This window comes from Psittacula echo (assembly GCF_963264785.1).
Source record: "Psittacula echo genome assembly, chromosome: 2".
NCBI classification, from domain to species: Eukaryota; Metazoa; Chordata; class Aves; order Psittaciformes; family Psittacidae; genus Psittacula; species Psittacula echo.
The window spans coordinates 43,065,697-43,076,324 of NC_137737.1; the positions used below are offsets into that span (position 1 = coordinate 43,065,697).

At 46.8% G+C, this 10,628-nt stretch overlaps 1 protein-coding gene across 1 annotated transcript; it reads right to left on the reverse strand.

Annotated features, from left to right (window-relative positions):
* Positions 1-1,430: 1,430 nt before the first annotated feature.
* On the reverse strand, positions 1,431-8,728 carry PTCHD3 (patched domain containing 3; the record flags this gene model as incomplete). The annotated part of the gene is made up of 4 exons (XM_080609624.1): positions 7,659-8,728; positions 7,315-7,436; positions 5,571-5,716; positions 1,431-3,031 (listed from the first exon to the last, which is right to left on the reverse strand). Exons 1-4 carry the CDS (start codon positions 8,391-8,393, stop codon positions 1,431-1,433), a joined length of 2,604 nt encoding a protein of 867 aa, XP_080465750.1. The 5' UTR covers positions 8,394-8,728.
* Positions 8,729-10,628: the final 1,900 nt, after the last annotated feature.

A 10,628-nucleotide genomic window follows, 5' to 3' on the forward strand; every position in this document is an offset into this window, starting at 1 on the left:
AAAAACTTTTCACTTTTGAAGTCACCAAAACCTGTATTGGATGATCTGATTTGAGGTGGAGGTCAGTGATGTCTAACTTGCATATAGCATGAAGCTTTTGAAGGAGAAAAATAAGACCTCACTAACGCACCTACATGGTTGTGTGCATGTGTTGTCTGTGGGGTTTCAAAGAAACTTGCCTGTTTTAGGCACTGGTGTTCTCAGGTGCATCCAGGAGCTGAAGAGAAGTTTGTGGAGAGCTGTCTTCCCATGAGAGGAGCCCTGTGTTGGAGCAGGGGAAGAGTGTGAGGAGTCCTCCTCTGAGAAGGAAGGAGCAGCAGAGATTTCATGAACTGACCACAACCCCCATTCCTTCCGCACTGATGGGGGGGGGTGGTGGTGCAGGAGGTAGAAAATTTGCAAGTAAAGTTGGAAATGTAATGCTGCTGACTGTAATCCTGACCACCTCTTACAGTCTTAGCTTCAGTGAGAGCTCCTCTGTTCTATTGACATGTCACAGGATGGGCTGTCACTGATGAACACAATAGAGTTTATGAAGCTTATACCTGAATTGCTTTTCCACTTTGTCCTCAGTCAGAGTGTGATCCTCTTGGGTGAATCCCTGCCCAGTCATGCCATGGCACAGCTTCTGCTGTCATGGTCACCCAGGAGGTTCACATAAGTTCAAGCACCTACAGCCTATCTCTTTGCAAACTGTGGCCAACAGCAGTGACACATGACCTTCTTGAAGCTACATGATCTTTAATCTTAGTTAGAAAACAGGACACCAAGAAAAGAAGGATCTGAATAGAAAATGCGGGTCAGTTTTAATTCCCTTAGGGTTTCTCGTGCTGCATTAGAGGCCTATGAAAGGGACTTGTTCTCCTGAAGGCTTATGAGTCATTGCAGTCTGAGGCAGTTCTGACCTCTTGTAATCTTGCTGTAAAACCTCCATGTCTGAGTCTCCCCTCTTGGGGGGAGATTGTCTCCAGGCTCAGTGCTGGTCTGGGTTACAGCATCAAGGTAACCAGGCAGGAAATGCAAACCTATGGGAGTTGTTATTCCTCTCTGTGTGCATTTCCTGACAAACCCGTGACATAATCCATGAAGCTGATGCAGTGATGGGTGTTTATAATAATTTTAACACATTCAGTAAACAAGTCACAAAGATATATTTAGCAACGTTAAGGTGTTAGTCAAGCACACACAACAATCAGAAATGCAAATCCATTCTATGTGTTTTCGTTTCTTCTGTTTCTCTTGCCTGGGTTTTCTGAAGCCTTTGCTTCCCTGGCGTGTTTATTTTTCTGTCCTTCATTTTCTCCATTTCTTCTCTTCCCTGAAAGTGACTGCATTTTATTCTACATATAATAAATAGACGTATTTTACATTTACAAATGATTTGTTTACATTTACATAGAATTAATATAAATATTTCACATTTAACTTAGTTATGGACAATCTTCATTCTCTCTATACCTAGGCACTTCTGTTTTAGACTTGGTACTGTGGGGTGATCTGCCAAAGTTTCCAAAAAATGTTAAAAACACTGGAATAAAAACAAGACCGTGAAGAGCCCCAAACAAAATAACAAGGAACATGATTTTGAAAAATGTCCTAAAGATGTAGGTTTTTGCTGCAGCCAGGACAACTACTCCTAATATAGTAGAAACTGCACCTTGTAATACTGGGTAACCTAGCAGGGACAGAGCGTCAATTGCCCTGTTGTTGGCTGATGACTCTCCACTCACAACGAAGGCATAGGAAACATGAGCAGAAAAATCCACTGAAAACCCTATACAAATGACCAGGTTGATCATGGATATGGAATCTAGATTGACATTCCAAAATGTCATGAAGCCAGCAACGCCAACTATAACAGAAGCTATAGCAAAAGTCACCCACAAGCAACACAATGGGTTGGGAATAAGCAGAAGGGAGACAACAAGCATTGCCCCAGCAGCAACAATGACATTCTGGATGGTGTTCTGCACTATTACCAGGTACTGATCATAGTAGATGAACGCTGGGTGGTACACCATTAATGGAATACTGCACTTCTTGGCTGTCTCTCTCAGCTGATTTACAAGATTCTTCTCATCAATGGCTGAGGTCACATTCACCGTCTGGATGAAGAAACGTGAAGCTTCTATTTTATCGTGAGTCTTGTTAATGTCCCACTCAAAAGTCTGAACATACTGGAACAGTTCAGGTAAGTTACTAATGAAGATATCCTTATCATTTATATTTAGTGACTGTTGGTTGGCATATTCTGTGTATGCCCTTAGCCATGACTGTGAAAAATTCTTATCTACATAGGAAATGCCCTCTAAATCCTGTGTGCAGTTCTCAATGCCGAGACGAACAGTCTCATTCCAGTAATCTACACTGTCAGTAACAACAACCATGACCCTGGGCCCATATGCTGAAAAGTATTTGTCATTGTCATCATAGTATGGAATAACGTAAGAGTCATCATTTGCCAGGTTTCGAAGATCGATACCTTCCCTGATCTGAGTACATCCATATATACTGCCAGCCAAATACACTCCGTACAGCAACACCACAAGTGGCTTGATCCATTTATGTGTTAAAAAAGGGCCATAATACTTTGTAAAGAACACACTCATCGGATGTTCACTTTCTGGCTGAGATGACTGCCCAGAGCAGTTGCCTATACAGCAAGCATTGTATAGGCAGGACTTCTCAGCCTGGTCTTTACCTAATCCCACAGGCATACAAGTTAGCCAGTGACGGTTTCCTTGCTCCCTTTTATGATTTAATACAATAATTGCCCCAAAGAAGGTCATGGTATAAATATAGCAGAAGACAAAGGCAGTGCCTGTATAGAGGCAAAATGATCTCACAGATGGGAAAGCAGTCCAGGTGCCAATGAAGAAGGCCAAAACATCTGTGAGAGTGGTGATGGTCACAGAAAGTGCTGCTTCTGAGTAGGTCTCAGCCAGCAGAGATTTAACATCGGATTTATCTTTCTTTCTTAAACTTTGTTCCCAGGAAGCGATCACAATGAACATGTCATCAACACCAACTCCTGCAAGAGCAGAAAAAGTTAATGCTGCATTGCAAATGGCGGCCTCCACTAACACCTGAGTACAGAATTATTCACATTTAAGTCTGCATAAAATTTTGGAAAAGAAAGCTAGGCTATTGACATTGCTGTAGTGCTGATGCAGGGGGGAAAATCCTTTGTGTGTAGCTGAACTTATTACATTTCAGAAACTCCTGGTGGCCTGATGTGTGTTGATCCTTCACCTTACTCTGCTGAAGGACTGAGCCCACCTAGTCCAGCTCTGACGTGTGTTGTACCTGCTGTCCAGGTGTCCAGTGATGTAGATTTAAATGAATCCTTTATTCTGATGCTCAACTATCCTCATCACTGGAAGTGTCCCCCATTACCTCTGGAATCTTTTTTATTACTGTAGCAAATTAGACCGATAATTTTTTTGCTCTGCCTTCAGCAGACAGGGAGAACAGTTGCTATCATATGGAAGAACACTGATCCCAGTTTGCCAGTGGTTCGCTTATTCATGCTTTCCGCTCTCCACTTGCCTTCTCTCCAGTTTATCTTTGAGCATTTATTCATGACATTATTCATTTATCTTCACATTTATACTGCTGTGCTCACATATATCACCTACAGAGTCCTGGGAAATCCTGCCTGGAAGACTGGACCCTGGGCTGGAGTTTTTGCTAAGACACAAGAGTGAGTCAGCCGCAGCTCAAAAAGGAAGAGCCAATGTGCTTCTCTCAGCCCTGCTAACAATCGAGATTTTAATCATAGACCTCTCAGTATTTTGCCAATGTTGTTCTATCAAGGGCTCTTGTATTCCATGAAAATTAATCACACAAAAAAGAAAAGCGAGACCACATGAACAGAGGAGCAAGCATAGATGATATAGCTAAGCATAAAAGAATAAATGAAGTCACTATCTGCTGCCTGAACAGGCAACTGCCAGTAGATATGCAAAGATGAATTAGGCAGCACATCAAAAGGTACAGCTGGATGGCAGCAAGCAGGCTGCTTCCAGAAAGCAGGCAGGCTTCAAAGCAGTTCATCTAAAGTACTGATAATTTGTTTGCTTTAATGCAAGGAAAAGTCCGCATGTTAGTTAACAAAGATCTGAAGAGACTGGCGTAAGCCCTTTCCCAAGTATACAAAGGGGTCCTTCTGAACTGTATAGCTTCTGCAATTGATAAGCAAACAAAAGCAAATACAAAATGCATTTGAATTATGCAGGAAACAAACGTTGTGCGCCCCAAGGAGCATTTGCATTAGATATGTAGCATGATGCAGAGCCTCTATCATCCCAGGAGTTCCATGTGCTTTCTTCTGCATGAGACCAAGAACAAGAAAATATCATATGACTTTATCATATAGGAGACCAGTTAAGGATTTTAAAAGCAGTAATTTATTTGCAGCAACATTATCTAATGTTATTTGGAAAGTTCAGCACTGGCTGTCAAGCAGTCTGTGCAAACGTGATGTGATGATACTTCCTCACATTTCTGAGGGGAAGCTGGTGGCATGAATGGTGCATCACTTCTGCTGGATAGCTAAATGAGACTGTTAAGTACATAGTCATTGTATCGCAGAGGAACTTTCACATCTTAACAAAACAAAATGGGTTTCTTATTTGAAATTACAAAGTCCTGCTCATTGCGTAAGCCATATTCAGGCCCAAGTTTATCCCACCAAAGACTACACTCTAAAAATGGGATACAAAAACTCATGGTAACTTATTCCCCATATTCACTTCATAATACAGGTACCGGGTTAAGTCAGTGCTAGTGTAGCACGAGCTGCATGCTGGCCACATGTTCATGGTGCTGCTGTTGAGCTATCCTGAGGCTGAGTAACAGTAGAGAATTAGGGAGCTCTCACTGCACTCCAAAAAGAGGTGGCCAGGAGGTGAATGGTTTGGGGAAGACTTCTGCACCTGCTTAAATTTCTGACAAATTCAGCAGCCCCATAGAATGGTATTACAACAAACTGGTTTGGAGTAGACAAACTTATCCAGGGCTAACGAGATATGTAAATACGGCATAAGTATTGGAGGGTGTGAGGTGTCCCTGCCCATGGCAGGGGGGTTGGAACTTGATGATCTTAAGCTCCCTTCCAACCCTAACTATTCTATGACTCTATGAAATGCTTATAGTACATCTACAGAAAAGAGCAGTGACAGAACCTGGTTGAGCTCAACTCATGTATTAGCACTAGCTAAAGAAGTAACTTATCATCATGGCAAAATTACCAGGGATACTAGAACAACGCCGGAAGTGCTAACCTTACCACCCTCTCGTTTATAGCTTTCATGCCATAGCAGTGGGACTAGAGCAGGCATCGGTTTTGGGGAAGAGCTGCCCTTCTGCCGTAGCCCAGCTGCAGTCCCAGGGCGGGTACGCTGAACTGAGCAGCGCCCCTGCCTGCAGGAGCCGAGCGTCTCCTCCCCTCACGGCAGGACGGAACTGCGTACGACCTGATGCTCACATTAAAAGAGAGCCATACCGCCAGGTTGTTCTAACTCTGCTTTAGTCTTTATACCTGAATGCGACTCACTTTTTCTACTTACCTAGAATAAGAAATGGTGCGTTTGCTACTGTGATCACAAACGGCACTCCACAGAAGAGCAGCAATCCAAAGCTGCTTAAGACAGCTAAACCGGCAGAAATCACTCCAAAGCATGCAAGCCAGACATTATTTCTTACACAGCTCAGCCTGAAAATATTTTAAGGAATATATTAGTTACATGTCAAATATTTCACCAAGCTGCTTGGCATGACAAGTGCACAGATATCAATGATACCCTTTATGTGTAGAAAACTCTTGATAAAAGCTGCTAGCAGGTGTGAGCATTGGATAAGATTACCTTATATAGGAGGTGCTAAATACATTATTAATGCTGGCCAGTTATGTACATAAGTGTAAAGATGGTACCAGTCTTTGCATCAATAACAAGAGAGCTGGCAAATGAAGATATGTAAGCTCTTCCTGTTAGAGGTCAGATTTAGGGTGACCAAAAAAAATTATGAATTTTAGAAGCTGTGTCCTTTTGCCTGGGCTCTTGGTGTGGCATCCCTGAAGTACAGAAGCATCTCCCAGGCAGTAAGTGCTGTGTAGAGAACCTTTCTTTTCAAGCAGCCATTTGCTAAGACACTCCCAAGACATGGCTCAAGGATTCCGCAAGAAATGCTCCCAGTGGGAAACTTCACACCACACTGAGGGCATAAAGAGTTACTTCTTGCCTGGTCAGTAATGTTTTCCAGGCTGTAAGAGACTTTCTGAGCTGTAAGAGACTCTCACTTCCAAGGCAAGAAGCGTGTGTTGGCGGAACCACCCTTACTCTGTCTGCGCCCACAAATGGCCGTGTGTGAGACAGTTGATATCCAGAAATCATACAACCTAAGGGCATGATGCTTGATGAAAGCACTAAACCAATAAGCCCACCTTCTGAGTACTTTCTTTCTCAGGCACAGCTGTAGGGTTGTCAAATGTGCAACGGTTCACCCTCCACCAGCACAAAGAAGGGGCAAACTGAGTTCTCTGTGAGGAGCAGGTAAAGGCTCAGATTCTCCTAGCAAGCAGAATACTTAAAGCTGTACACAGACTGGCAGCGATCTAAGAAGCTTGTGCTCATTCAGCTGTACTCTAACTGAGCAGGTGGCAGAAAAAGTGTGCAAACAGAATTTAACATGGCATACTTCCTCCTCTCCCTCCCCTGTGTCCTTCCTCTTTGTAACTGACCCTTGTGGACGGGATGAGGATAGAAGCTATGAAAGTAGAACAGCCTTAGGAACAGCACAACTTATTTCTTCCATCCCCCCCAGATGCCAGCTTCTCTGCATCTATTTGGTGAATGTCTCCACATGCCAAGTTGAGTTGTTAAGTTTTATCCAACAGAACTGCTTGTGCAGATTCTGCCGCTGCCAGGCTGGCCAGATCATGCTGTTGAACCCCCCCTGCACAGGGTAAAGTAGAACCTGGTCATAATTCAAACTGTTTACTTTGGCACAGCGTTTTTCACTGCCAAAGCTGCAGTACCTCAGGTCTCTTCAAAAGATAAAAGTGTAGGGGGGTTCAGTTTAAGTAGTTCCGAAACCATTGCCACAAAAAGGATTCTTATGAGGTAGGGACTACAGAAATGACTGACAGCTCAGAGAACAGACGAATGGGAGAAGGACTTTTTACAAGGGCATGTACAAGGGGGAATCGGTTTAACCTGAAAGAAGGGAGATTCACATTAGACATTGGGAAAAAATTCTTCACTATGAGGGTGGTGAGACATTGGAATATCCTTAGCTTCAAAGGTATTTTACCTTAGGCAGGAGACAACTGAAAAAGCTATTGTCAAGCAATACGTTATGGAGATGAGTGGGATCACACTCTTGGTGTTTCCCTCAAACTCCAGTTGTCTGGACAGCGAGGTGAAGTAAGTCACCTGTTAAAACAACAAGAAAAGATAAAACATTTTTACTCTTTTTCTTGGTCTATACACACACGCACAGGCAACGCTAAACATTGTGCTGACACTCAGGCTCTTGCAACCTGCACGCCATACTCTCTCTTCCCTCCACCATCTCCTTTCCCTTCCGACGATGGGGCTGCCGGGGCACTTCTGGTCTCGGCGGTCCCCGCGCGCCTGTACCCTCCCCTCTGCTACCTGAATGGAGGTGAAGTTCATCGCCGCCAGGTCCGACGGGGCGTCCTGCAAGAAGTCTTCCAGCCACCGCCTGCTCTCCGCCGCTTCGGGGCCGTCCTCCCGCAGGTAATACACCAGCTTCAGCGCCCGCGCCGACAGCACCCGTCCGCTGGGGTCCGTCCGCACGCCGCCCAGCGCGGTGCCCAGGAAGAACGGGCCGCTGCCGGGGAAGGTGAGCTCCTTCAGGGCGTCCGCCTCCGCGTCGCCCAGCATCGGCAGCAGCGGGTTGGGGCTGACGCAGAAGCCGTCGCTGCGGGCGCAGACTTGCTCGTAGCCGCGGTCGCGCATCGCCTCGTCCAGCTTCTGCACATCGTGCCGCTGAGTCGCGGCCAGCACCGAGACCCCGTCCGGCGCCACAGCGATGAAGGCGGCGTAGGCGCCCTCGGTTGGCAGCTGCTGAATGGAGAAGCGCTCCGAGTCGTTGGTGGGGAAGTGCTGCCGCACGAAATCGCGCTCAGCCTTGGCGGGACCCCCGGTCGGTGTGAACTGCCCCTCGATGTCGTTTGCCTGCCGCTGCGGTAAGAAGAGGAAGCCGGAGCCCAGCCCGCCCGACAGCAGCAGCGGCACCAGCACGAAGGGCCAGGGGCAGGCAGCCACGCCGCTCCCCAGCCCTTCGAAGAGCCGCCTCAGCGGCCGCTCCAACCAGTTGGTGTTGCGGTAGGAGCAGCCCTCCCCGGGATTCTGCGGCCCCGCCATGGGCCAGGCGGGCGCTCGGGTTGCCGGCACACCTCACGCCGGGCCCCGCGCTGCTGCCTCCTGCTGCGAGATGTCCTGCAGCGCCGTTGCAGAGCCCCCTTCTGCCCGACGGGGCCGTGGAGGCAATGAACGTTTCCAGCGGCGCGGTCGGGGCCGTCCCCTCTGTGACTCACGGGGGCCTCCGCCGCCCCCCCGGGGCGGGCAGGCGCGGACACGATGCTCCCCCCGCCCGCCGAGGCCCGGACTCGGGTCTCCGACGGGCGTGCCCCGCAGCGGGCTCGGTGCCGGTACAGCCCCCATCGTGCGGAGCGCTGCCCGGAGCCCTGTGCCGCCGCCACGCGGGCCCGCTCCTGCGGGGCAGGCTGCAGGTCCCGAGCTGCTGTGCGCGGCCCTGCCCCGTGACTTCGTCCTCTAAACTTAACAGTTGAGTCAAAGAGCCATGGGATGGTTTTTGTTGAAAGGAACTTGAAAGATCATTTAGTTCCACCCCTCTTGCTACAGGCAGGGACACCTTCTGCTAGACCAGGTTGCTCAAAGCCCCCTTCTTTTTTTCCCACGAATCTGCTGCAGTCACTGCTTCATAGAATCATATAATTTTGGGGGTTGAAAGTGACCTTTAGAGATTGTCTAGTCAAACCCTTGCAAGGGGGGAGCAGCTCCTTTCCACATACCTTTACATTAGGCTGTCCAAAACCCCATGCAGACTCCCCTTGAACACTCCCAATGATGAACACCTTGGACACCTTCTGTAAGTTTTAATTAGAATTGTCTTCTGAGGTAAGAGAGAGTTCAGTTTTGCATGTCATCTGTAGGTACCGAGAAGCAGTTAATTTCTGAGAAAGTCAATAAATACGTCTTAAGGAAGCTGTCACTAAGGATTATTCTGCCCGGGATCAAAACATAGAAAGTAGTGATGTACGTCTTGCTGTGTTTGATCTCTCGGTAAACAAGTTTACGGAACAGGAAAGTGAGAGCTGAAGAAATGAAAGACTTTGAACTGAGGTTTAGTGATTGCAATGGGCAAGCCACAAAAATCTCTGTGGTACGCCAGAGCTTTGTGCAGTAACAAGGATAGCATCTTCCACAAGCCAAAAAATACCCTGCTCCTCGGTGATCTCAACACCGGTAAATGAGTGATTTGAGTGCCCTCTGGCTAAAGAGAACATTGGGATGTGATGCTTGTGGAGAGGTCAATTAGCCATGCCTCACAGACAGGCCTTTCTTGCCCTCCTTTGAAAGAAGCAACTCTGTTCTGTTCTCTCTCTCTCTCTTTGCAACTCCTGCCAGTACTTGCAAAGAAAAGTTGTAGGTATTACTTCTCTCTCATTCTAAGGAGACAGGCTTGCCACCTGCAAGCATAAAACAGCTAGCCAGGCTCTGAGCAGTGTTACACATCTCCCATTGTCCCAACATTTAGCGCAGGCTGGATCTTGGCAATTCCCTTTTCCATGTGCAGGTGTTCTGAGACAGGTACATCGGTTCTGAATTTCTCTGTTGGAGAGAGACACTGAGAAGCTGTTTCCCATTGCTCCTACCTTGTTGAAATCTAAGTTTTTTAATGGATCTGACTCCAAACTGGTAGTGTCTCCCACATCCTCTTCTCATTTTCCTTGAATGAATTTATATCATGTTAGAGCAAAGTTGCGGTTTAACCCCAGCCAGCAACTAAGTACCACACAGCTGATTGCTCACTCCACCCTCAGTGGGATGGGGAGAGAATGAGAAAAGTTGAAGTGGGAAAACTCGTGGGTTGAGATAAAGACAGTTTAATAGTAAAGTAAAAGCTGCACACTCAAGCAAAACAAAGAATTCATTCACCACTTCCATGGGCAGGACATCTCCAGGAAAGCAGGGCTATGTCACTCGTAATGGTTACTTGGGAAGACAAACACCATCACTCCAAACTTCCCCCCCCCCCCATTCCTTCTTCTTCTCACAGCTTTACATGTTGAGCATGATGTTGTATGGTATGGGATATCCCTTTGGTCAGCTGAGGTCAGCTGTCCTAGCTGTTTCCCCTCCCATCTTCTTGTGCACCCCCAGCCTCCTTGCTGGTAGTGTGAGTAGCAGAAAAGGCTTAGACCCTGTGTAAGCGCTGCTCAGCAGTAATGAAAACATCCCTGTGTTATCAACACTGTTTTCAGTACAAATCCAAAGCATCACCCCATACTAACTATGGAAATATTAACAAACCAGCACAAGTAACAGCTCTTCACATAGGTGGGATCTGTCCCC